At 41.8% G+C, this 27,897-nt stretch overlaps 1 protein-coding gene across 3 annotated transcripts in view; it reads left to right on the top strand.

Annotated features, from left to right (window-relative positions):
* Nucleotides 1–27,897, top strand: part of KCNH1 (potassium voltage-gated channel subfamily H member 1) — a 198,190-nt gene that overhangs the window by 9,088 nt on the left and 161,205 nt on the right. For all 3 annotated transcript variants that reach the window (XR_011699751.1, XM_071577874.1, XM_071577887.1), the window contains exons 2-4: nucleotides 10,142–10,265; nucleotides 10,512–10,618; nucleotides 20,666–20,794. Coding sequence is in view for 2 of the 3 variants with exons in the window: in XM_071577874.1 (XP_071433975.1) it covers nucleotides 10,142–10,265; nucleotides 10,512–10,618; nucleotides 20,666–20,794 (360 nt within the window). In the remaining variant the exon portion in view is untranslated. The remainder of the gene's footprint in view (nucleotides 1–10,141; nucleotides 10,266–10,511; nucleotides 10,619–20,665; nucleotides 20,795–27,897) is intronic.

Raw genomic sequence — 27,897 nt, 5'->3', positions numbered from 1 at the left:
GTTCAGTTCATCTTAGAGTTCTTAAGAAGGGCCAGTGATGCTTAAAGCTTCTCCTTGGGCCAGGCAATACTGCTAATCCAATTGCCATTGTGATAGAAATTGATTTCCTGGTAAGGGAGTCCATTGAGTCCTTTCAAAGACATGCCTAAAGTCACTAAATAGTTTGAGTACTGCAGCTATCGCATGTCCATTTTACCAGTGCCTTTGAAGAGAATTTAGCAGTGAATTTCTTCATGGTCGTCCTCTGACCAACTCATTTTCTGGCCTTGTTGACCCACTTGTGAGTCCCCAAGAGGCTCTTCTCTGATGCTTAGAGTTCACTAGAGCATCCCTCATGCTTGTTGTGTAACACAGCCACAGCTGTTTCCTGGCCTCTGGGACCCTGTGTCCCTGCAGATTGAGTGGCAGTATTTGCCTCACTGGATGTTACTATTTTCTTTTGTTAGGAAAAATTTTTAACAGATTATGAGCTGTCTTTGAGCAGCACATTGTCAGGAATGTCAAGGCAATTGAATGTAAATTATTGCAATGAGGACAGCCCTTCTACCTCTGGGTTATCTTTCAGAATAAACTATGCAGGGGAATTATAAGTGGGAGTCTTTATTTTATGCTGTGTCTTACCAGTGTTCACACAGGCAAGCATCATTGTCAGAGACACTCCTTCCAAAGAAAGTCAGTGTGTTTGTCAGCTATATAAAGCCTGGATCAAAGAAAGGTGAAGTTGCGTGAAGTGGTATCTAGAAGGGAAAAGCACTTTTGAAACCGTGGGATCATCAAAACCTCCAACTTGTTCTTTGAATTGTTGGGTGCCCAAGATTTTTCTTTTAAAGCTTTGTAGGTATGTAAAGATCTCTCAGCTTGCTTGTAACTCACAACTAAACCCAACCTGGACTCTACCTCCACCTCCCAGAGAGGCTCACCCAGTGTAGACTAACAGGGTTGCCTAATAGAGGTGCATAAAATACAACGCCAAGTCACACTGACTTAAAAACTCTTATGATGAGGATGTTGACACCTGTTCTCCTTGGTAGCTTGATAATTATTCAGGAGCTGAAATAAAGGCTGAGCTTTCACTGCCTTCAGGCACCCATGCATCTTGCAGGAGTACATCCTAACTGCTGTTGGAGGAGGGAAATGTGTGCATGGTGTCTGTGCATCCTTTGGAAACTGTCAGTCTGAAAAAATCAGGCCTCAAAGGGCCAAAATGTAAGCAAGTGGGAGTATGATTCTTTAGCTTCTGCAGTAATGGCAAAGAATCTTGTGTATTGTCTGTGAGACCTGAGCTTATGTTAAAATATTAGGTATTGTAAGTAATATAGGAAAAGAGGAAAAAACACAGCCTTAAAATATCCCCCTTTTTCCATTGTTTTCTGTGGTTTAAATTGGGCAGGTTTCTATTTGCTGTGCTAATTTTTTCACCTCTCTTCTCCACCGCTACTCATGGAGCTTCCAAGTCCAAAGTCTTGGAGAGCTGAGCACCTGGGCTCCAGACTGTTGCAGTCTCACCTTTTGATGCTTAAATCCCCTTATGGACTTAGGGCTTTGTTTTTCATGTAAATAGAAGATGAACATTGTTGTACCTCACCAGAAGCATTGCAAGACTAAATAAAAGTAGGATTAGCACAGTGATGGTCCTCAAAAATGTGCCTTATGTAGCCCTTCACTAAAAGAAAAAAAAAGAAAAAAGAAAAAAAGAAAAGATTATTTATCTGAAGACAATGAGGTTTAAATGAAAGGCAGGCATATGCTTAATAGAAACTCTTTAGAAAGTGAAGTGAAGGAAAGTTACCTTTTGAGAAGGGAAGACAGTGAGAAGGAATAAGTGCATGAAATGAAACCATTCAGATCAGGGCAGGACCTGGCCTAACATTTGTATTTGCATATTTTTTTGTTGTTCTTTTGTACTTTCTGATGAAATTTAAAAATATTGTAACACAGTATAACATAATGTTTATAATATATGCTCAAAAGCACTTGCTTTAGCAATGAGAAATGACTTGGCTTACTTAGGAAGGGGTAAAAGACATGTATTGTTTTTGGAAGAAAGTGCTTCTTCCAAAGAAGAAAGCAAAACCCGTGGTATTTAAAAGAGGCTGTGGGAAAGAAAGCAGCTAAAATATCTTGAAGTTATGCTACTGGTGTATTTCATTCTAAAGAGTGTATGAACATACACTTAGTCGTGCTCATGGAATTGAGTAAGGGATTTAGATAGCTCCAGAAATGTCTTATTCAAACCCACTTGAAGTTTGCCATGGTGTAAGATTTTGAAAGAAGTTGTCCTAGTTCAGCAGGAGGGACCAGCTAACCCCGTGTGGGGGTGATCAAAGCTGTGTATTCTACCCCCTCTATTCATTCCCCAAGGACAATGGGCCATTAGCAGCAGCTGCCCAGGGAGCCATTATCACCTTCACACCCAGCCTGAGGGGGGCGGAGCTGCTAATGGGCCATCAACAGCTCAACACCCCCTGGCTCCCAGAGTCAATCACCCATTGTGTGAGTCCCCGCCCAGGGGGAGGGACTGAGTGCTCCCTGAGGGTACATAAGTGGTGGGTAAGAAGACCTTGGGTACTTCTCGTCGGATCCAGAGCAGCAGCAGGACCTCGACAGCAGGAGATCACTGTTCTTGCACAGACCACAGCCCTCGCCTGCACCAACAGGTTTTTCTTTTCCTTTTGCTCTGGACTTGGGGGAGCCACAGGGGTCTCAGCACAAGGGCAAACAAACCCCCTTGGGTTTGTGCCCCAGGACACTGGGTTATACTGCTGGGGTATTGTGAGTTGAAAGCAATTTCCCTTGTGTGTCAGTGTTGTTATAATAATATTATTATTAAATTTTAGGTCTGACTTATAATCTCTCTCGTGGTGAGTTCATTTTCCCTTGCTGGTTCACCTTCAAACCAGCACATCTTTTGGCGCCCAACGTGGGGCACGAGAGAGAAGTCAGAACTACAATTTCATTTTGTGTATTTGGGTACAGAAACTCCCTGACTACCATGTTGCTTGATGTATTCATGTGGATGGTGTATCTGGGCCTGTTCATATTTCGACACATGGGGAACCATGTGCCTGTTTTGATGCTCTCTTTAATACCAGGGAGAAGGATCAAAATTGCTTTATTAATATACTATGTTTATGTTGTCATAACATCAGAAGCAATGAATTTCATTGTGAATGTATATTCAGTCTGGTGTGCCTGTCCTGGTTTGGGTTGTTACCTCTGGGGTCTCATTAAAAATAGCACCCAGACTGTGGGGAAAACAGGCGGAGATGGTTACTTCCACCTTTTCACCTCTGCTACAACAATCATTGAAAATATTGAGCTTCCTTTTGATGTTAGGGACAGCATAATCTTGCTGTTAGTGTTGCTTTGTCTCCTCTGTACTGTATACACCATGTTTAGGGTCAGAACTGGGCTCTCTAAGGAGACTTGCTGGAGGCCTGCCCTGGGAGTGGATGATGTTGAGTGGCACAGGAAGTGGGAAGATATGGGCCAGTATTTGGAGACCTTCTCTCCTCAAATGATCTGGAAATTCACCCCGGAACAACTGCAGGACCCTGCCAAAATGCTAAGCTATGTGAAAGGAAGATGCTCTGGTAGTCCCAGAGATGTGCAGCTCACAGCAACCTGCTGGGCCCTGGCCACTGCCTACCGCACACTGCTTGGTGTGGTACAGCATCATCAGGAGGAGGAGAAAAGGAGCAAATCAACTAGCGCCATGTCCACCCAGACCATGACTGAGCCAGAGAGGAAGAGAGATACATCAACTAGCGCCATGTCCACCCAGACCATGACTGAGCCAGAGAGGAAGAGAGATACATCAACTAGCGCCATGTCCACCCAGACCATGACTGAGCCAGAGAGGAAGAGAGATACATCAACTAGCGCCATGTCCACCCAGACCATGACTGAGCCAGAGAGGAAGAGAGATACATCAACTAGCGCCATGTCCACCCAGACCATGACTGAGCCAGAGAGGAAGAGAGATACATCAACTAGCGCCATGTCCACCCAGACCATGACTGAGCCAGAGAGGAAGAGAGATACATCAACTAGCGCCATGTCCACCCAGACCATGACTGAGCCAGAGAGGAAGAGAGATACATCAACCAGCGCCATGTCCACCCAGACCATGACTGAGCCAGAGAGGAAGAGAGATACATCAACCAGCACCATGTCCACACAAACCATGGAGGAGCCAGAAGGACAACAGAAACCGATAGCAGTTGCCCCTGTCCAGAAAAGAAAATCAAAGACCAAATCAGTTCGTATAGTGCATGACGAGGAAGAGTCAGGACCTTCATCTCAAGCAGAAGAAATGGAGCCAGAAATAATCACCCGTTCCCTATCCCTGGGAGAGCTGCGTGAGCTCCGGAGAGAGTTCACACGACAGGCAAATGAGTCCATCTTGACCTGGCTACTTCGAATCTGGGATGCTGCAGCCAATGATACAATTCTAGATGGGAGTGAGGCAAGGCAGCTGGGATCCCTGTCTCGAGATGTTGTCATTGATCAGGGCATTGGAAAGAGACAGGAAACTCTCAGCCTCTGGCGGCGACTGTTGTCAAGCGTGAGGGAGAGATATCTTTGTAAGGAGGACCTCCACGTACAGCAAGGACAGTGGAACACGATGGAACAAGGTATCCGGTGCTTAAGGGAATTAGCCGTACTGGAGATAATCTTTTCAGAGGATGAGAGATTCCCTAAAAGTCCAGATGGTGTCCAGTGCACATCCCAGATGTGGTTAAAATTTGCACGACTTGGGCCAGAAATGTATTCTCGCTACCTTGCAACATTGCAGTGGAGAGAGGGAGAAGACAAGGTGGGTGCACTGGTCAGCAAACTCAGGATTTATGAAGACACTGTTACTGCTCCATTACGAGCCCATGTCTCAGCTGTGGAAACAAAACTGGCTGAACTGGAAGAGAAGATTAAGGAAGGACTCTTCCATATCTCTCCAGAACAAACAAGAGTCTCCGCCATCAGAAGCAGGCGTCTTCCAGCTAAGGAGAAAGGGTACACTCCACGCGGCAATCTGTGGTTTTACCTCCATGAGCATGGAGAAGATATGAGAAAGTGGGATGGGAAACCCACCTCTTCCTTAGCAGCTCGGGTACGTGAATTGCAAAGAGGCACAACTAACACAGGGAATTCTTCAAGGTTGAAGGCTGCTCCGGTCTCTCGTGGGCAAGGCTCCAGACAGTATAGGAATGATGATGTTATGCCCGATCCTCTTGAAGGAACCTCCCGGTCATATTCACAGGGAGAGCGCAGTGAATACCATGACCAGAACTAGGGGGGCCCTGCCTCTAGCCAGGTAGAGGAGAGGGACAATCGGGTTTATTGGACTGTGTGGATTCGGTGGCCTGGCTCATCAGACCCACAGAAATACAAAGCTTTAGTGGACACTGGCGCACAATGCACGTTGATGCCATCAGGATACGTTGGGGCAGAATCCATCTCTATTTCTGGGGTAACAGGGGGATCCCAACAGCTGACTGTACTGGAAGCTGAAGTCAGCTTAACTGGGAAGGAATGGCATAGACACCCCATTGTGACTGGTCCAGAAGCCCCGTGTATCCTTGGCATAGACTACCTGAGGAATGGATATTTCAAAGACCCAAAGGGACTGCGTTGGGCCTTTGGCATAGCTGCTGTGGAGACAGAGGAAATCAGACAGCTGAGCACCTTGCCTGGCCTCTCAGAGGACCCTTCTGCTGTAGGACTGCTGAAAGTTGAAGAACAATTGGTACCGCTGGCCACAGCCACAGTGCACCGTCGGCAATACCGCACTGACCGAGACTCTGTGACCCCCATACACAAGATGATTCGTGAGCTGGAGAGCCAAGGGGTGGTCAGCAAGACTCACTCACCCTTTAATAGCCCCATATGGCCAGTACGAAAGTCCAGTGGAGAGTGGAGGCTGACGGTGGATTACCGTGGTCTCAATGAGGTCACACCCCCCCTGAGTGCCGCTGTGCCGGACATGCTGGAGCTTCAGTATGAGCTGGAGTCCAAGGCAGCCAAGTGGTATGCCACCATCGACATTGCCAATGCCTTTTTCTCCATTCCGTTGGCAGCAGAGTGCAGGCCGCAGTTCGCTTTCACCTGGAAGGGGGTGCAGTACACCTGGAATCGACTGCCCCAGGGGTGGAAACACAGTCCCACCATTTGCCATGGACTGATCCAGACTGCATTGGAAAAGGGTGAGGCTCCAGAACATCTACAGTACATCGATGACATCATTGTATGGGGGAACACAGCAGGGGAGGTTTTTGAGAAAGGAAAGAAGATAATCCAGATTCTCCTAAGAGCTGGTTTTGCCATTAAACGAAGTAAGGTCAAGGGACCTGCTCAGGAAATTCAGTTCCTAGGAGTGAAGTGGCAAGACGGGCGTCGTCAGATTCCAACAGAGGTGATCAACAAAATAGCAGCTATGTCCCCACCGACCAGCAAGAAGGAAACTCAGGCTTTCCTAGGCGCCGTGGGCTTTTGGAGGATGCATATCCCTGAGTACAGTCAGATTGTAAGCCCTCTCTACCTTGTGACACGGAAGAAAAATGATTTCCAGTGGGGCCCTGAACAACAACAAGCCTTTGAGCAGATTAAACAGGAGATTACCCATGCAGTAGCCCTTGGGCCAGTCAGGACAGGACAGGATGTGAAGAATGTGCTCTACACTGCAGCCGGGGAGAATGGCCCATCCTGGAGCCTCTGGCAGAAAGTACCTGGGGAGACTCGAGGACGACCGCTGGGATTCTGGAGTCGGGGATACAAAGGATCTGAGGCCAGCTACACCCCAACTGAGAAAGAGATCCTGGCAGCTTATGAAGGAGTTCGAGCTGCCTCAGAAGTGATTGGCACTGAGGCACAGCTCATCCTGGCACCCCGACTACCAGTGTTGGGCTGGATGTTCAAAGGAAAAGCTCCTTCTACCCATCACGCCACTGATGCCACATGGAGTAAGTGGATCGCTCTGATCACGCAGCGAACCCGGATAGGGAATCCTAATCGCCCTGGGATTTTGGAAATCATCACCAACTGGCCAGAAGGTGAGAGTTTCGGATTGTCCTCTGAAGAAGAAGAGGAGCAGGTGACACGAGCTGAGGAGGCCCCACCATATAACCAGCTAGCAGAAGAGGAGAAGCGATATGCTCTCTTCACAGATGGCTCTTGCCGCATTGTAGGGACAAGCCGGAAATGGAAAGCAGCTGTATGGAGTCCTACACGTCGAGTTGCAGAAGCGACTGAAGGACAAGGTGGATCAAGTCAGGTTGCAGAGCTGAAAGCTGTTCAGCTGGCTTTGGATATCGCTGAACGAGAGAAGTGGCCAAGACTCTACCTTTACACTGACTCGTGGATGGTGGCCAATGCTCTGTGGGGATGGCTGGAGCGCTGGAGAAAGGCCGGCTGGCAGCGCAAAGGGAAACCCATCTGGGCGGCTGAGATGTGGCAGGACATCGCTGCCCGGGTAGAGAAGCTGAGTGTGAAGGTCCGTCACGTAGATGCTCATGTACCCAAGAGCCGGGCTAATGAGGAGCATCGTAACAACGAGCAGGTGGATCGAGCTGCCAAGATTGAAGTCTCTCAGGTAGATCTGGATTGGCAGCATAAAGGTGAATTGTTTCTAGCCCGATGGGCCCATGATGCCTCTGGGCATCAAGGCAGAGATGCGACATACAGATGGGCTCGTGACCGAGGGGTGGATCTAACCATGGACAGTGTCTCACAGGTTATCCACGACTGTGACACATGTGCTGCCATCAAGCAGGCCAAGCGGGTGAAGCCTCTATGGTATGGTGGACGGTGGTCGAAATACAGGTATGGGGAAGCCTGGCAAGTTGATTACATCACACTTCCCCAAACACGCCAAGGCAAGCACTATGTGCTGACCATGGTAGAGGCAACCACTGGATGGCTGGAGACATACCCCGTATCTCACGCCACTGCCCGGAATACCATCCTGGGCCTTGAGAAACAAGTCCTGTGGAGACACGGCACCCCAGAGAGAATAGAGTCTGACAACGGCACCCACTTCAAGAACAGCCTCATAGACACCTGGGCCAGAGAGCACGGCATTGAGTGGGTGTATCATATCCCCTACCATGCTCCAGCTGCCGGGAAAGTTGAGCGATGTAATGGACTGCTGAAAACAACCTTGAAGGCGTTGGGTGGGGGAACTTTCAAACACTGGGAGCTGCATTTGGCAAAGGCCACCTGGTTGGTCAACACTCGGGGCTCCATCAATCGAGCTGGCCCTGCCCAATCAGAACTCTTGAATACTGTAGATGGAGATAAAGTCCCTGTGGTCCATATGAGAGGTATGTTAGGAAAGACTGTTTGGGTTAGTCCCACCTCAAACAAAGGCAAACCCATCCGAGGGATTGTGTTTGCTCAAGGACCTGGTTGCACTTGGTGGGTAATGCAAAAAGATGGAGAAACACGTTGTGTACCACAAGGGGACCTAATTTTGAGCGAGAAGAGTTTGTAATGTTTCATTGCACATATGTATAAATATATATGTATAGGTAAAAAGGGGATTAATTTGGGAATGACTAGATGGAGTAGAATAAGGGGTGGATAATGTCCTAGTTCAGCAGGAGGGACCAGCTAACCCCGTGTGGGGGTGATCAAAGCTGTGTATTCTACCCCCTCTATTCATTCCCCAAGGACAATGGGCCATTAGCAGCAGCTGCCCAGGGAGCCATTATCACCTTCACACCCAGCCTGAGGGGGGCGGAGCTGCTAATGGGCCATCAACAGCTCAACACCCCCTGGCTCCCAGAGTCAATCACCCATTGTGTGAGTCCCCGCCCAGGGGGAGGGACTGAGTGCTCCCTGAGGGTACATAAGTGGTGGGTAAGAAGACCTTGGGTACTTCTCGTCGGATCCAGAGCAGCAGCAGGACCTCGACAGCAGGAGATCACCGCTCTTGCACAGACCACAGCCCTCGCCTGCACCAACAGGTTTTTCTTTTCCTTTTGCTCTGGACTTGGGGGAGCCACAGGGGTCTCAGCACAAGGGCAAACAAACCCCCTTGGGTTTGTGCCCCAGGACACTGGGTTATACTGCTGGGGTATTGTGAGTTGAAAGCAATTTCCCTTGTGTGTCAGTGTTGTTATAATAATATTATTATTAAATTTTAGGTCTGACTTATAATCTCTCTCGTGGTGAGTTCATTTTCCCTTGCTGGTTCACCTTCAAACCAGCACAAAGTTAAAATAAACAGAACTCTATGCAATTAACAGGTAAAATGTCTTGCTTGTGTCTTTTGGTTGCTGGAGTCATTAATGATGACTATGTATGTTTGAGCAGTTGGGGACAGATCCTGAAAAGTAGACAGTGTGGTGGACTCCCTTAAAAGCTCCCCTTAAATGTGAATGCCTCTTGATCTCTTGTGAGTACTCAGGCTTTCTTTCAAAAGCCAGAGGGTCTTTGTAGCTGGGAGGGGAGCCACCACCTCCTCCTGCCTGGCAGTGTCAGGCAGCAGCACTGCTGTCTGTCTTGGCACAGGTGTAGTTTTAAGATAGCAGCCATAAAAAAGGTGTCACACACAGATTCAGTGAGAATAGAGGTGTGAATCTTGCTTAGTTTTTTTTTTCTTACTGATTGAAGCTCCTGGCTTTTACTGCAAGCAAAAAGTTCCTCCTACTGGTGTAAGTGCTAACCTTAGTTCTTGGGTGTCTTGCTTGGAGTGCTGTTCTGTACTCGTCACACAAGTATTTGAGCTTGTGTGGCCACCAGTGAAGGCAATATTGAGAGGAGGCACTGTATCTACATTCAAGGAGGAGAAATATTGCTCATGTGTTGGTTCACATTCAAGCTGAGTGTCATGGTGGATCAGTGCATGTGACAGATGGAATCTGTCCTCTGTCAAGAGATGAATTTTACCTACTTGACCATCATGTGTTTCATTTGCATAAACCCATCCTTTTATGCTTTGTAGGAGTAATTACTACTTTTTTAAAATTAAGAATTTACTTAAAATTAAACCCAGGAATAATAAGGTTGACTGCAGTGGGAATAGTATCTGGGGAAAACTGGGCTGGGACTGAAGCAATCGGGACTGGGTCCTGAAATGAGTATTTCCTCTAATGCAACTGTAGCCTTGTCTAATGTTTAACTGATGTGCTTTTTCAAACAGATACTAATTTTGTCCTGGGTAATGCCCAGATAGTGGATTGGCCCATTGTCTACAGCAACGATGGATTTTGCAAGTTATCAGGATATCACAGAGCAGAAGTTATGCAAAAAAGCAGCACCTGCAGGTATTTGAGAACAGATTTATTTTCTGTTAAATAGCTTGTAGTGTTGTGCTTGTTATTTGAGGAGAAAAGTAATCTGTTTATTCCAGTTTTGACTTTTATCTCCTGGGGCTACATCTGTCAAATATGTTTTTCAGGTGAAACAAAATCAAATAAGAGCTATTTGTAAACGGGTCCTTTTCACACTGTAAACAAATTGCTTTGTGTCTTTGTCTAGTATCTGACTTGAATTTCTTGCTTTATTTGCAGTTTTATGTATGGAGAGCTGACAGACAAAGATACAATTGACAAGGTCCGGCAAACATTTGAGAACTATGAGATGAACTCCTTTGAAATCTTGATGTACAAGAAGAACAGTAAGTAGTTGATTGGTTTGTTCATTAATGTAGGTGGGCAAAGTTGTTTTAAGTTGTAGTGTAAACTTCAATTCTGTCAGCCTTGAGGACTGTGCTTTATCTAGGGCTAAACGAGCCCCAGTTCTGCCATTAGATCTACAAGGGAGAAATTAGAACATTAGAGATGAAAGTCACTCAGGGAGGCAGAGGAAGCTCTCTAATTTGTTCTGACGTTTAGAGTAATTTGTGTGTAATGCTTTAAGACAACACTGAAGATTCCATCAGCAGTGATAATACACAAGCTAGGTTTGTGCAAATACTTTCTGCTACAGAGAACATACCTTTTCAATTTTTAAAAACTTGTTATAGCAAAGCCAGAGTTTAGTAGTTTTGGAATAAAAAGAACTTATCTTTTGTTTTAGAATCTGAATTACTTTTGATGTTTTCAGATGAAACTTCTTTTGTTTTGGACAAAACTTCTTTAATTGGGATGTGATTTTTTTCCTTAGAAATTCACTCTGTCTGTAACTATATGTCAGGAGATGAACTACTTGCCCCCATCTTTTTGCCCCACCTAGTGTGGATTATGTCATGTTACAGTTATTTTCATATGTTTAACGTCACCTGAAGTGCAAATACACAGAGGTCTTAGCCTGGCCAGATGTTAAGCTGAAAGTTTGCATTCTGTGACTTATTTTGCTCTTTATAATTTTACCTTCTAATCATGAAACTGGTACTGCCTGTCTAGAGGGGAGGGTACCTTGCAGAAGCATCAGGCTAGCAGCTTCTTTCCACTACAGATGTGATGATCAGTTTGATCAGTTCCACCTTAGTGGGCATGGGGGACTTTGATCACAAAATGTAACTTAAACTTCTATGATGTAATTTTTGACACTTAATCTCATTGCTGCTTTGTTTCTTGTTAAAAGACCAGTTTTCTGGAGAAATATTGTCCAATCTATCTGTATGTATGAAGCATTGGTGTTTCTTTTGGAATGACCAGCTAGTACTGATAGAGTTTGGTGAGAGTAACACAGGCACTTCACAATAACTAAAAGATAATGCTTATGTATGCTACTGCTAATCACTGGATATGTGGAGCTGCTTGTTTTCTATAGTAATTGAACTGTCTTTTTAACAGGTGTTGATGCCAGAGTACATGGAATTTTTTTTTGTTATCTTTTAGAGAGAAAAAAAAATTCCAGAGAAATTTTTGTTTCATTTATCTTCTAGTCCTTCTCTTTTTAGCCTGTTGCAATCATCATGACCTTTGACATGATGCCTTTGCTCAGGACTCTTCTGGAGCTTGGCTTTGCTGGTCCAACTCCTTTGGAAAGCTCTACGCACTATCTGAACGGCCTTGCTTTGTGCTGCTTTCCTCTTGCCTCCAATGTTTACCTATTTTTTAAAGCTGATTTCGGTTCCTAGCTTAGTGGCCATGGGGACCATATGCATCTCACATCTATGCATGCAAAGCCAAGTAAATAAGCTGCAGTCATGGGATCTAGGAGGCTCTGGAATTCTCTCTTAGTTAACAGTGATTTGGCACCAAGAGACTATGCAGCTACTCTTCTGTTGTTGCTGCAGCATATGGCCTGTAGTAGAGCCTGGGACCTTTCTGTCTTTTATGCAGATTTAAAGCAAGGTAACCGTGGAGTCAGGAATGTTTCCTGTCCTGCTGTGCACTTCCCTGAGGAGAGGCACCCTAGAACAAAGTCCAGCTGTGCAGTAGCTGTGTTGTGTGACATGCCAAAAGACAGAGCTGCAGTGGTTCTGCTCTGTACACAGAGGGTCAGAGGCATGGGAAAAAGAAAAGCACAGAGTTTGCTTTTAAGTTTAACAAAACACAGGACACACAATGTTTGTTAGATTTGTAGCTTTAGAGATACATTAACTACTGTTACAGAGACTGCCTAATAGCACTAGAGAGTTGTAACTGAAAAATATCAGAAAGTGAACATCTTGCAGCTCTTTCTCAAAAAAAGCCACATCACAGAAAAACACTGTCATAATTACCAGTCACTTAGCACCCAGATTGCTGAGTGGCCTTTCTTTTGTGGTCACCTTTATCTCTGCCTGCGACTATTGCTGCTGCCACCTCAGGTGATAAACAGAGTTGGTTTCAACCTGCTCTCAGTTTGAAGGTTTTGGAAAGGACTCTCAGTTTTGTTAGACATCTTTTTTTCCTGCCCTTTGTTTTTTCTGTTTTGTCTCTCTGTTCTTTCCTAATTCTATTTTTCTTCTTCAAATTAGCCAATAAAATAGACAGCAAGTAGTTTTTTCTTGTTCTTTACTTGCCTACCCCTCCTTATAAACTAACAGTCACGTTTTTCTTCAATTTTTGAGTTGTTTGATAACTGGCCATTTTTCACAGCCTGCACATTTAATGTAATTCTGGCTGTTTTAACAATACAATCTCTATCCTTTTGGAGGAAAAAAGAAAAACAAAACAGGAGTTTTGAGTTAATTTTCTACCTTCAGCACGTTTTCATTCGTGTATGCTGTCTCTACCCTGGCCTTCCCTTTCTCTGTTCAGTCCTCTCCCTATGCAAATGTGACCATATTCCCTGTTTTCAGACCTTGATCTTAAGATATGATAGAGAATTGATGATTCCTTGGGCTAGGCCCTTGATTGCTCAGCAGATATGTGACAATCATTGTTACTCGCTGGAACAATTGCTTCCCAGAAACGCGGAGCTCCTTCAGGATAATTGGATGCAATTAGAGGAAGCAGGTGCACAGCCACCAGATTTTTGTCATTGTTGCTCTGATGCTGTCCCGTTGCATTCAGTGAAGATCCATGGCCATACCTGGAAAGAGACAAAGCAAAACTTTCTTTAATCTGCGCTGCAAAACGACAACAGACAGGTTGACAGTAATTTCACAGGAGAGCATCAGTTCCATTGTTTGTTTAGATATGAATGTCTAGTGATGCTGGAAGTATTGTTTATTTTTGTATGGAAAAATCAAAACATTTTTAAGTCTGAAATCAGTGGACATATGTTAATTTATACCAAGGAAGGGTAGAGTCTAGTGTATTAGAAAATATTTTGTATCTAGCCTTAATCCTATCCTACCTTATCTGAATTGATCCAGTTTAAACATCTAACTTTTTATGAAACTTTGACAGCCATTTTTTAGGTTTTTACACTTTATTGTCAGCCTCATGGATTTAAAAATGGCTGAGTAAATTAAACTTGGATTTCCTTGTCTAGCTTTTCATCTACAATGTAGGCCTGGGCTACAAGCATTGCAAAAGGAGGCTTGTGCTATATGCACTTGCTTCCATTATTAATGAAGTAAATTTTTGGTTAGAATATAAATTTACTTGCTTCTGTCTGCCTCTGAAGAGGTGATGCCCATTTGAAAACTAACCCCTTTTTCTCTGCAGTACTTGATCTACTTCAGTGGAAGAATATCTGAAGTGGGGTGAACTCTTCAAAACTAAAGTGCATCAAGAGTTACAAAGAGTCTCTAAGTGTCCCCTGTTTGAGAAAAGGCATTCCCATTGCTTATGGTCTGCAGCTGTGCTGCAGAGAGTGTTAAGATACCTTTTTTTTTTTCTGAGAGGTTTTCTACAGATGGGGCCAGGATAATGCTTGCCAGAATGCTAGTTTGGCTGTAGGTAACTATTTTGCACACTGCAAAATAATTTCGTTAAGAAGCAGCTCTTTGCTGAGTAGATATACTATTCTGAGAGTCCCAAAGGCTGGTATTCACCTTCAACTTGTACTGGGTTCACTTCCCTGGTTTCTAGGTGCTTGAACATTAAACAAATTTTATACCCTGACTATTTTCCTGGGGCTTTTTTTATTTGATTTTTAAAAATTTTTATTTTAACATTTGCACCATCTCCTCCCTTCTTCCCCCAGTGTATTAGAAAGCTTTTAGATGTCAAAGATAACAAATAAGCCCCAAATAGTGATTTGATAGATTCTACTTGGATTTATTTTTAGGATTAGTGCTTTCTATAGAGGTTAAAAATCAAACAACACCATCCTAATTTGCAAAATTCACTTAAGGGTAGTAGACCTGTGTTTGCCCACCACTAAATGGAGCATTTCTGGTTAAACCATTTAAAACCATTTATATTTGTGTGTGCTGTGGCACTAGTGTCTCCAGATGGAAACCTTCACCAAACCATATCATTGCATAGGACCAGAGTTAGGAAAGAACGAGGTTGTTGGAGTCAAGTGACATGTATCCTCCTGGGCCTCCCATTGAAGTCCAGCTCCATGTTTGTCAGACAGTATGCACACCTGCATCTGTGCGAGTGCAGTTACTTTCAGCAAGGTCAGATCTAAGTATTTTGGCTTAATAAAACTGATCATTCCCATTGATCTTGTCAACTTCAAAGGTGTTGCCAAGAAAGACCTGCTGTCACCTCCTCAAACATACACAGAACAGTAAGACTTATGGGTAGTAAACCTTAAATATTTTTTCTGGGGTAAATGGAAAGAAGGTTTCAAGAGTTTACTGTGTCTTCCTTTTCGTTATACTCACATTTTATTCTTCAGAGAACTTAGAATCAGGTAAACCATATCAACATTGCTGCAGTACAAGGGTGTCTGATTAAGCTTTTTCCTACTGTGTTGTTTCAGTGTCATAGAATAACCCCTGTGAGTGGCGATTCCACCTTTGGGGACTAAAATTGATTATCCTTATCTTAGCATGCAAAGATCTGACCTTTAGAAGCACTGGGTGCCAGAGCATCCCAGCACCAGATGCAGGAAACATGAAGGTAGTAGCTTTTAAAGTGCTGGAAATGTATTTTAAGATCTATTTGTATTGGCACAGAGTGGTGAGCTGGGTATTGAGTTGGTGTGTTTTTTTTGGTACACACTCTCTGCTCAAGGTAGAGTCCATAGGAAACTTTTTCTCTTTGTCCTACATGGCTAAATGTCATGGGCTTCTCTGAGGACCTAGTTAGAATCTGTGTGGATATAGTGACTTGACAAACTCATTCTGATCACACCCCATCAGCTGGTTCACTCTCTCACTTGATACTGGACAAACTATTCAGTCTGTGTGGGACAGAGAGAACCAATCTCATATTGAGTACCTGGGAATAAGTGAAACCCCAAAGGGGATGACTGCCATGATCAGCTGGGCTGTTCATATAACTGAAGTCCTGTTGTCTGCATCATTGCATGTAGGAGTTGGTGGAGACAGGGCACATGCTTCTATCCTTTTTATTTCAATATTGCTCCACTGTGTTTCTTCAGGCCAACACCTGTCTGATGGCTGTTTGACTGAAAGATTATCAAGTAATAGTGAGATTGTGCTGCTTTGAGGAAATTTGCCCCTTTCATTAAGGGCAGTGAAGATATCAGCTGAATTGTCAAAGTAGGCTTTTAAAACTGTATTTATAAATTAATTTTGCTTTAGTTTGTGGAAAGAAAAATTGCATGTTGCAGTTTTGTTTAAACAATGTGCTTTTTGTAGTTTTGAAAAACAGCTGCCCTCTTTGGTTAAATTGGTCAAGGTATGAGCAAAGAGCATATTCAAATTATGATTTTGATTTTCATTATAGCCTATTTTTATTTGACAGGAGACGAAACTTTGGAGAGATCAGTGGTATACTCAGAGGTAGAAGCTGGAATAGACCTATATAGTTTCATTCACCTTGATGCTATAAGAGTTTCTGGAGCACCTCAGCCAAAGTTAAATAGCATAGTAAATGCTGGTGTTCCTGCCTAGCAAGAGACTGAACGCATCACTGTTGAAATACACAGAACTGGAAATGAGGCTATGGAGGAGACAGTAGTATTTATGTTACAGAGGGGAAATTGAAAGATGTGCAGACATTTACTGTGTTAGTCTGGAGAAGATTTGGGACTTGAATCACAGCCCTTAAAATTCTTACCTTTGAGGCACCGTAAGGACTGCGCTCAGGCTAGTGAAGACTATTAGGAACTGCACCTGTTAATTCTGGAATTAGCTACATAACTTTGGTACCATGAGCAAGGCTGGTCCTATGGCTACTGTCAGACATTCATTGTAGATTTTCATTTCTTCCCAGTTGTTCATGCTGATTCTCCTGCAGCTTTAAACCATGATTGGTCCTACGCCATTAGACGAACTCTGGATTCTTTCACTCTTGATTCCAAATCCAACTGAAGCCAATGTAGCTCATAAGTGTTTACCTCTTTGTTTGTGCACTGGTATTATCACTGAACTTTACCAGTGAGAGAAGTTGCCAGGACTAAACACAAAATGTAAATGCAAGTAGATGTATTGTTGGAAATACTGGTAAACACGTTCTCTGTGGCTGTACATCAATGCAGTCTGAGAAGTTACTCCTGTTTTGCAGTGAGAACTCTGGAACATGCTGCAGTTTCACTGCCTGAATAACCCATAGGCTGAATCTGAAAGTCACATTTTTCATGAAAATGGCCTTGCCTGTTCCTCTTGCCAGTAGTGGTTATCTGGCTGAGCAGGGACATTGGCTTTGACACCAAGAGAATAAGGGCTGCCTGTAGGACATTGAAATTCTGGTTTCTGACCTGATTTATAAGTAGTTTATACTTTAAGCTTTCCTGTTTAGTAGTTAAATAAACTGTTTAATGTTTAAAAAGTAAAATTTTTCTGATAATTAAATCAGCATGCAGGAAGAAAGCTGAGCATGGCCATATCTTGGCTGAGCCTTTTTGTGTGTTCCCATAGTTCAGATCCCAGTTCTGATTTGAAAGATCTGGCTGCAAAGCACTGTGGAAAGCTCATGTAACCCAGCACTGTGAGCACTTACCTCATGACTGTATTTTTATATCCACTTGTCTCCTATTCACAAAAGAGACTGACAAGATGCTAGGGAATACACTGCAGGGAAAATACAATGTTGTGAAGCCAGATACATGGTCTTGCAGAATATCCCATCTACTTATTTCTGCTCTTGCAGTGTTACTGTGTAGTTCCCAAACTTGAAGATGACTCTTGCAGACCACCTTAATTTTACGTTCTGCCCTGTTTGTGGCACTCTGGAAATTATTATGGTACTCAAGTAGTGTAATGCAGCAAACACTTCTCCTTTTAGCTGTCAAGGATATCTGTCTCTTTTTTCAGCCTGTGGAGAAGATTTGGGACTAAGTTCTACACTTGGTTCTAGATAAAAAAGTGTTTTGTTTTCCTTATTATTATAAATAATGCAGGACAGGAGTGGGAGTCAAGGGAGTCAGAGAGTAAGAACCCTGCTGATATAAGCTCTTGCCCTGCAGCAATCTTGAACAGGTTATCGGGAAAAGTCTTTCCTTTTGCTGCATTGAGAATGTGTTAGAAAAATATTGCAACCTCATCCTATAGCATAATCATAAAGGGAAAATGACAGCATGCATCTGACAAATAGCCAGAATAAGAGGGTGAATTGCATCCTTTCTGTTTCTGTGTTGTGTACAGCATCTTCAAAAGCGTGTTTATAGTTGTGAGAGGCAGAGATGAAGCTGACTGTAACTCAGCCTCAGTGCTATGAGGGTTAATATTGTGAGCAGCCCATAGCATAGTAGCTGTAGCACGAAGTAGCAAAAAATAGAAGTGATTTTGAGGAGGGGGAAAAAACCACTAATAAAAAAAATAAGTGCATGTAGATAGAGATGAAAGAGCAAGGCTGTAGATGGAGATCTTGGCTATTTAAAAAGTTGCAGTGTTAGTGAAGAGTGTTGAAACTGGTAAAATGAAAAGCAATTAGTCACCAAGGAGTCTGTGTAAAAGCAGGACAGATTTGATCAGCCTCAGAATAGTTCACATGTGAAGATGGAAAAAACAAGTAGGCAAGAAGAAATTGGGGTAGGCAATTTTAGGAGTTCCTGGGAAAGGGTAGTGTAAAGGGTGTTACTGTGTAGAAAATTGCTGTTGGCTGCTTTGTGTCAGTGTCTTCTAAGCTCATTAGTGAGTTAGTGATGATTTTACTGGCACAGTTACTTTGAATCTTTTTTTGCACTTTGCATTTTTGTTTGCTCATAGTTTATTGGAAGAGGTTGTTCAGGAATGTTAACTCTTAAAAAAAAATTATATATATATATATATATATATATATATATATATATATATATATATATATATATACATAGAGACCCTTGAATACTTTCTGCCATCCAGGCACGCTTCAGAAATGGCCACCAGTGATCCCATCTGGATTTCTCTGCTTGTTGAGCAGAGGTCTCCATGCATCATATACCCTGCTGTTTATAGAGGTGGTGTACATATGGCATGGAACCTCAGCCAAGCTTTGAAACTGCCTGTGCTGTGCAGGCACAGTGGGAGCCTTAGGAATTGAACTTCATTTATGGAAGTTGTCCATGGTTTTTGGAGATGCCCTATCTTTCTGGGGCCAGAAAAGACTGCTCAGCACTGAGGCTGGGAAACAGCCAGGTGAGACACTAGTAGCAACAACCTGTATTATATTAATATAGTTGGAAAAAAAGCTGCCTTTGCTTGCTTTGCTGAACAGTAACTTGTGAAATACCTGAGGTTTCTTGGTGATCCTTTCACAGTCAGGAAGCACAAATAGCCCTTGTTTTTAAGAACTGCTCCATGAAATACAACTTGTAGTGTGCATCTTAAAATACTGAGCAATTGAGGTGAAAGAGAATCTAATCACTAGCATAGAGGAGGGTTCTGTAATTGAAGAAGACAAGAAACAGTCTTCTAAGACCATTGTTTCTGAAACAGACTTTGCTGCATGAGTGACAAAAATTGTGTAGTGCTCTTTATTCTGGCTTTCCCAGATTATCAAAATCCTGATGATCCTGATCTTACTTTGGCCCCTGCTGTGTAGACCCTTCTCTCCAAACGTAGCTCACAAGAGACACACAAGCAAAAATCCTGTCTTTGGCTCTTACTTCTTGTGCCTGCAAAAGTAATGATGAGTTTTTTTCAGCATCACTGGTGGTGTAGGCACAGTCTGAAAACTCATGTACAAACTCCCTGAAAGCCCAGATCTGGAGTCTCCCTATTGCCACACACCTCAGAGTTGGAGAACTCTTTATGCCTAAAGTTAAGACTGCAGACTTAAAAATGGTGCCTTCAGGGAGGCCATGTTATGACATACAGGAGATGAGTGCTTTGTTCTGGGCCCTCCAATCAGCTTATACGCAAATATCACTAAAATCAGTGTGGTGAGTCCTGTGAAATGAGTGGTAGACATTGTCTTGTTACATGGAGCTTCACTGCTATCACTAGGATCTTCTCAGTGGTCTCAGTAGAACTGCCAGAAATATAGCAAGGCAGGACTGACTGACAGATTCTCTCCTCAAGGTGATCTGTATGGACAGATGTCATCGAAAATTGACAGCAGCATCTGGAGGGTCAGTTTGTGGGATCATCTTATTCTGTGATGTGCAGGCTTTGTTCTCTCAAGCAATTTTCATTAGTAGTTTATCTACTGCAGTAATTAGAAAAGTACAGTTTTATGCAGTACAGCTTGATCCCATCCACAACTCATGATCTGGTCCCAATGACTTGTTCTCTGCTGAATTCAGTGGAGTCTTTCTTCACAGTGGAGTGATTGTGAGCACACTTAGGACAAGGTGAGCTGGAAAGCAGCTTGCAAAGGATTTACTTTCTATGGGGGAAATTGCAGGCTAGACCAGAGTTCCCAGCCTGGCTCTTGAAGCTTGACAAAGGCTAGTATAGTTGTTAGGGCATGTTGCTCCCTGTTTGCAGACAAGTATAAGGTTAACCAAACTGGTCTTCCTCTTAAGTTGAGGCTCTGTATTGTGGTCATGGTCTGGACACAGTTGGCCTGTTCTTAAATCCTTTACATAACCAGCAAGACTCTGTTCTGTGCACCCTTTCACATATATGGGACTCTTCCTTCAGGAGATTGTAAAGCAGTTTGGAAATTCAAGTATTTACTTTGGAAGTGAAATTCAGAAAATGTGTAACTGGTGAAGATCAAAAGAGCCAGAACAGAGAACTTAAATAACACTCTTTTCAGCTGCTTTGTCATTTTTCCTAATAGGTGCTTGCAAAAAACCCCAACATTAAAGTAACATTTTAACATGGAAACATCTAAACTACCACATTTACTGTTCTGCCCACCACTGACCAATGTTTTGATATGTTTGTTTCCAGGAACACCTGTCTGGTTCTTTGTGAAAATTGCTCCAATTCGAAATGAGCAGGATAAAGTGGTTTTATTTCTTTGCACTTTCAATGACATAACAGCTTTCAAGCAGCCCATTGAGGATGATTCATGTAAAGGTTGGTCTTTTTCACAATTATATATTTATGCTGTTTTGTTTGTTTGCCCTGGTTTCAAAAGAGATTAAGTCCTTTAAATACCAAAGCCAGAGAATTAAATGTTAAAATAGCTTGTAGCCGTGCCATTGGAGATGGCATTTTTGCAAGGAATGGTTGATGGTTTCTTAAGCAAATTGGCTCTGGCCTGCACTGGAAAGGGTCGTTGCTAATGAAACCCCCAAGCACTTCAGAAAGCGCAGTTAACTTATCAAATAGGTACTGCTCTTGTTTTTAAATACATTATTAACCCACAGTACAGCACAGCTTTCAAAGATTCACAATGTTGCTAAACAGCTCTGTACAAATTGTGCATGAAACTGTATGCAAGAATGGAGGAATTAACCCTGGCTGACTCTAGCAAAGATTTGAATAATTTCATTCTGTCTATCTTGATGTTTCTTGATGTTATTGTGGGATTCCTTATATTAAAGTTCTGGACTAGATTCCTTTAACCTATATGAAGAGATTCCAGTCATCTTAAGTTGAATCAGGTTTACGGTCCCCTGGTGTGTGAAGTAACGTTGCAGTGTTCTGCTGTTAACCCTTGGCTGAGTTACAGCCTGGAAACCTGGAAGCAAACTCAGCTGTGACAACAGCATAAACTTGCTCTCAGGCTCAGATCCTGTCAGAAATAGACCTTTTGTACCCATATGAAGCTTTACAGAGACTTGTGTCTTCTGGGGTAAAAAGCAAGTTCTTCTGTTGTTTGCATTTTTGTAGTATTTAATAATATTTGTAGTATTAAGTTAAACAGGAAACTTACTGTGAAGATGAACTGATTTACATTTATTTTCAAAATGTTATTCTTTAAAAACATAGTTTCTCAAAGTGGAAACACCTGTTACCATGAAAAAGGAAGCACAACCTTGACAAACATAGCCTCTTCCAGGCTATGTGAGTAAATTTTTTTTCTCATCGAAATGCTATTCATTTGGGTTTTTATTGATTTAACAAAACTAAAAAGCTTACCTTGTCAGAAAGATTGTGTCTACAGTATTTTCTTTCCCCTGCCTAGTGGTCTTCACTGTATCCTGATGAGGACTGACAGCGATGATAGGTCAGTGTGATGCAGTAAAGCTGATTCTCCTTTGTTTGCTGGTAGTGAAGACCTTTGTTTCACTTAGCCAGCTGATAGGCAGCACTTTGCATCAGGAGTGGTAGCTGTGTCTTTTCTCTTTGCTTTCACAGGAGTTCCTTAATGTGGTAGAGATAGGCAGTTTGTCCTTCACTTTCAACAAAAAGAAATACCATGACTTTTTTTGTTTTTGAGAGAAGTATGTTGAAGAAAGAGAATGCTAATTTTATTTATTTATTTATTTGTTTGTTTGTTAAAAAAAATCTCATTGGATTGATGCCTTGGATTGCGTCTCTCTGTGGAAAGAGAGACACTGAAGACAAGTTAATGGAGAAAGATATAGGGCTTTATTAGAAGAAGCTTCCATGTTCAAACCCAGGGGGTTTGACCCCGAGGTCAAGAAGTTACAGGGTTTATACACCTGCTTTTAACATCCAATCAGAATTCTCATTTCTCTGTAATGCCCACCCAAAAATTCTGCCAATCTACCCCCTTCATCGGGGGGGCATTTGAGCCTTCTCCTGTTGTTTGTCTTCTGTTATCTTGCAGGTGTCTGCTGAAAAACAGCTTGGCCTTGACAAGGCCTGGTAGTGACTCCCAACTCATGAGAAAGGCATTTAATATTCAGACTTAAGATCAGAGCTACTCAGCAGAGACTCTATGATTCTAAAACCTTCTAAAATTACATTAAATTCTTAGGCATCATTTTCCCCTGCTGTTCTCACAGTGATCGTGGTAATTCATAGCAGTTGCATATCTACAGCAATATAAGCACTGAACCTGCATAAAATTGCATAAACTTGCAGAAGAGTTAATGATATGCAATATTATTTTCTCTGGTCCATGAAAACTGGTGAAGTGACTAACAAAGGTTGCAGACAGAAGAGCTGCATATGTGACGTAGAGGCCACTGATTCACAGCTCTGTACTTCTTCCCTGAGTGTTATGTCTTTATGTACTAAAGGGTTTGTGCACTGGATGAGTCTTCCAAACATAATTTCTGGATGTCCTAAAATGAATAAAGTTGCAGCAGTTTCATGCTGGTAAAGAGTTCTCTGTCACTGTATACACATTATCAGGCATGATATAAATGAAAATGCACTTTCTGTTTTTATCCTTAATTTAACCCTGCATCTTTCTTCTGTAAGTTAGTTGCTATAGGCTAGCTTTGGAATTTTGTTGTGTGCATGTAAGAATGTGATAGTGCATCAGTTATTTGACAGCTAAATAGGCAATTTCTGGGAAGAGCTGATTGGTCAAACAGTCAAACAGAAGTTTACATATATGTCATTTAATACTAGAACTCATACTGTGAGGGGAGGAGGGGGAAAGATAAGTATGGATTGTCAGACAATTGTCTGTAGTAGGCTCTAGATTTTATGGAGTGGATAAACATTTTTGGAAGGTGTAAAAATGGTAAAATTGCATTAGCTTCTTCTAAGAATCATTATTTTAACAGATGTGAGCTTTGAAGAGGGCATATTCTTTTTGCCGTATACAACATTACATAGGAATTTTGTAGCTTGGTTTTGAGAGAGCAATTTTCAAAAGAATGTTTCTCATATTCTAAACCCAGATGAACCCTCAATCTGAAAAAGTAAAACGGAGAACTTAGAGATTCATTGTTTAACTAAAACAATTGAAAACTGATTGCCAAATTATTTTTCCTTCTTTAACCTTCGACTAGCTTTGATCACTTCTACTGAGTTTATATGTGAAATTAGTTTCCTATGCATATGACCACTTAATATGTAATAGACTGTGTGTAGATGCAGATATTTTATTGGCATGTGTGCTGTTTGCAGGGTTGCAGAGTGACATAATATTAAGTATTCAAGTTTTTAAAAATTAATGCCTTTATGTCTATTTCGAGAAAAATATTACGTAGTACAAGAACATGATCAATTTAAAGAGTAAATAATGTCAGGCTAAATCTGCATAGCTGTGGTATATTTTAGTTTTCTATCACCTGCTGGCAATTTCAAGCCTGATTTTTCAGCTGCAGATGATGTAGTGACTTCTTGACTGAAGTGTTGAGCTCTAATGGCAGGTGTTTGACTATGCAAAAATGAATAAGAATCTTTTATCTAAGGTGACTCAGAGAGACAGAAGTTGTCAGTACCATTTTTCATCTTAATTTTTAAAAATTTATTAATAATATTAGACATTGGGATAGATGAAAGAGGAAAATTTTTCTAAAGTCATCTAAAAAGTAGACTTGTCGTTGTAGTCTTTGTGAATTGATTTAGATAATTTAGAAAATGTTTATTTTATAACTGCCATGGAAGGTAAGTAAGTTTGCTTTTAAATGCAGCACCTTTAAAAATAGTGCATTCTAAATAAAACTACTTAAAAATAGTATGTCAATGATATTGATGATGTAATATTTTTAAACAACCTCTTTTCACTCTTTCCTGTATGCTTGCCCCTTTAAAAAATCAGGGAAACTAGGTTTACTTGAATAGAATTAGGAAAAAATCAAGCTATGGCATAGCTAAATTTGGCTTGTCAAGTGGTAGGTCACCTTCTTAGCTAAATTTTAGAGTATATGCTATATTTGGTATTAATGCATTTTGTCTGTATATGTCTCTCTTGTTTTGATATCTAACACATCAAGTATGAGGTGTTTGAGAATAGTGTATCAAATGAAATGCATCACTTTATGAAAAAAACTGTTTGTGAAGACAAATAGAATTAGTGCTTGCCCTCTGAGCAGTTCATAAATAGTTTTCTTGAACAGGTTTTGAATGTATGAATACAATGTGAACATATTCAGATACAGCTATGCTGCCTTATAAAAGTTTGGAAGTGATGCTTTGGATCCTAATTTTTCCTTTTGATATTTTGTTTTTATAAGAAAAGGTAATCAGATTCAACATCACTGAATCATACAAGAGAATGTTTATTAACCTCCTAGATATTGTAGCCTCCTGCACTTTGTAGCAACCACCTGTTACCATCTCCTTTGCAGAAAAAGCTTTGTTTTGCATCTAAGCTGGCCTTTGCATAACAAGTGGGGCTACACACAAGAAAATATTTTGTTTGCCTCCTTCATCTTAATTCAGGAGAAAATCCACATTTCCTTTTTATTTTTCCTTTTTGTTTCTGGGATTCTGTTGTGTGTGTGGGTTTTTTGTTGCTGTCTAATTTTTTGTTCTGTTTTTAAAGATGTATTTATATGAAGAGAGCCAGTGTTTGAAATATTTTGATTAAGTTATACTGTGCTTTCATCTGGATGAAATGTTTTCTTAAAAAAGGAAACAAATGAAAGGGAAGTGGTGAGTATCTTAAAAAACTTTGCTATGCTTTTCCAGCCCAGATGGAAAAATAGTACAGCTTTAGTCATGAGGTTTCAAAGGGAAGGCGCATTGCAGAGAAGCATGATGGATGTAAGCAGGGATCTTTGATGCAAAAGAATACAAAGATAGATTGAGTGGAGGCAAGAATTGTTGGAATCCTGCTTTACTCACTCTTACACACGTTGTGTGAACAATCGACCTGTGGACAGTAGGCAGTTAAATGCCTCCCTGACACCTGATCTGGAAGCTAAGCAGGGTCAGCCCCGATTAGTACTTGGGTGGGAGACCTCCTGGGAATACCAGGGGCTGTAGGTTCTAGTCCCGAGGACTTCACTGTCACCGTCCAAGCTCACTTGGCCATGGCAGATGAACCTTAGGAGTTAAAGGGTGGGGCCAGTTCTGTGCACGCTGTGCCTCACCTAAAAAATCCACTGTGCAGGCTCGAAGGACACACCCATGTGGGGGAGAGCCCTTCCCAAAATCTTCATTTCTGAAGCCGAGCGTGATGAGACCTGTGGACAAACAAGCATGTTCTCAAGCAGACAATGGCTCCTTGTTCTAACTTCAGGAATTGTGGAAGTCACAGATCTGCAACTTGATAAGAAGGGATTTGTAACTGCCTCAGTTACTAATGTTTAAATTTATGAGCCATCATAATCAAATCAAGGAGAGTAGTAAGAAACAAATAACTACCTTCAAATAAATAATAAATACTGTTGTGGTTGAGTATCAACAGATCACACTCACCTCAAAATACAGAAAATTGCTTTCTTCAACTTGAGACCATCGTTAAATGAAGCTTTGTGCTTTAAAGAACAAAAGGTTTGATGAGGTATATATCACACTACAAAAGTACATTTCAGTGCTGTATTTTCCCATGAAACAAAGCTCAGAAAACAATTTTTGTCCTTGTTGTAGGCATCTTGTCTTGGGTGTTTTCAGAAGCAATTTCTATTCAGCTTTTTGCAAAGAAATCGTGGAAAACTGAAATAGCATTATGGAATGCAGGAGCACTGAAATCAGTGCTGTTAATCCTGAAGGCTCTTCATCCTTTTGAAGCTCGAGATAATTTAGTGCCATCTTATTGTTTTGTCCCTGCATGATATTTTCTGCATAACTCAAAAAGGAGACCAAAAAACAATAAAAATGGATTAGAATCAAAGGCGGGCACAGCCAAGCACGATCATGAGGCTGGTATTCAGCTTAATGTTTGGTTCCTGAATTCCAGTCTTCTCTGCTATGTCAGCTCTTGTCTTGTTTGAGGAATATATATGCCTATATTAGAATCACCTAGGCTCAGGAGATTTCAGTTTATTTTTTATTTTTCCTATTTCTGGAGGAAAAGCGTGGATGTAAGGACATGCTTGTGTTGAAAAAGAATGTGTAATCCATACCAGCTCGTTCCTTTGTTCTAGCAGGACAGGCACCACGGTATACTTACACCATTCTGTAACTTTGTTTTTTATCTTGCATAGCTCCATGACCCTTAAAATTTAGTGTTTATGTTCCATTCTGTGGTTTAGGTCTATTACTTGACCTGTCTTCACTGGATAAATGTCTGACTTGCTGTAGGCTGCATCTGTCCCTAGGGTTCTGGAGGAAAAATTGCAACAAATTCAACAGATACTGCTGTCTTTTCAGAAGAGGTTATCATTCAGTAATATTAATACTGGTATTCTCTTTCATTTTCTTTTTTCTATGCCAAAATCTACTGGCCTACTCTAATTGTATGTTAAATTTCCCACATTTGTATCTTTTTCTTTCACAAAAAATCCCAACCAACCAACCAACAAAACCCAAAAAACAAAGTCAACCAACCAACCAACCAAAAAAAAAAAAAAAAAGACCCAAAACCCCCCACGAAAACCAAACCAAAACAACAAAAAAAAACCCAACCCAAAAGGCAGCACAAGGAGAAGACTGTTCTATTCTAAAGGTGATACTCATACAGCTGCAACATTTGCACATTGATTCAGTGCCTGGTTTTTTAGGCATACAATTACACAGTGGCACATGGTCCTCCAGGCTGGCCTCCCATGTAACCTATGTAAAGAGAGAGTTTGCCATTTTCATATCAGCACTCATTTAGAAAGCCAAGCTAAAAAGCCCTGTGTCTTGACAGTCTCTTGCCTGTAATGAACAGTTGTATTGTTTTCTGATCAGAGTTTGGAGTATAGGGTGATAGATCTAGTGTTTTTCAGAACAGTTGTTTTGTGTACCATTTAGGTACTCACAAGTGAAAAATGCAACATGTAGGGCAGAGCACATGCTTTATAGGGGATGCTGAGGAGAGAAGAATGGGTTAAGGAGTACTCTTCTAAAGGAGATGCAGATACCCGAAGGTGCTCAGCATTCGTAGCCACAAATCATGCCACAGAGCTGTCCAGCAGTGCTTTTGTGCAAGAAAACTCAAGTGAGATGCTTCCTTTTCCTCATTTCTCTATGTCTGAATAGCTCAAATCTTAGAACTTTCGATGTTGGGAAGAAAATGCATGCAGGAAGTTTGTGCTCAGGTTTTGAATAAAGTTTTGAATCTTCCAGGAAAATGCCCTACCCATCAATCTGTTTTGAGTTTAGTAAAAGGAGGTGCCTGTGTTTATATGGTATTAGAAACATTTTGTGCTGGTAAGGGAGGCAGATTTCGAGTTCTTGTGTGAAGCTGGAGCATTGTGGTCCATTGTGTTTGTCGC

This window comes from Pithys albifrons, chromosome 2, assembly GCF_047495875.1.
Source record: "Pithys albifrons albifrons isolate INPA30051 chromosome 2, PitAlb_v1, whole genome shotgun sequence".
Lineage (NCBI taxonomy): Eukaryota > Metazoa > Chordata > Aves > Passeriformes > Thamnophilidae > Pithys > Pithys albifrons.
This window is presented reverse-complemented; position numbering and strand designations above follow the sequence as displayed.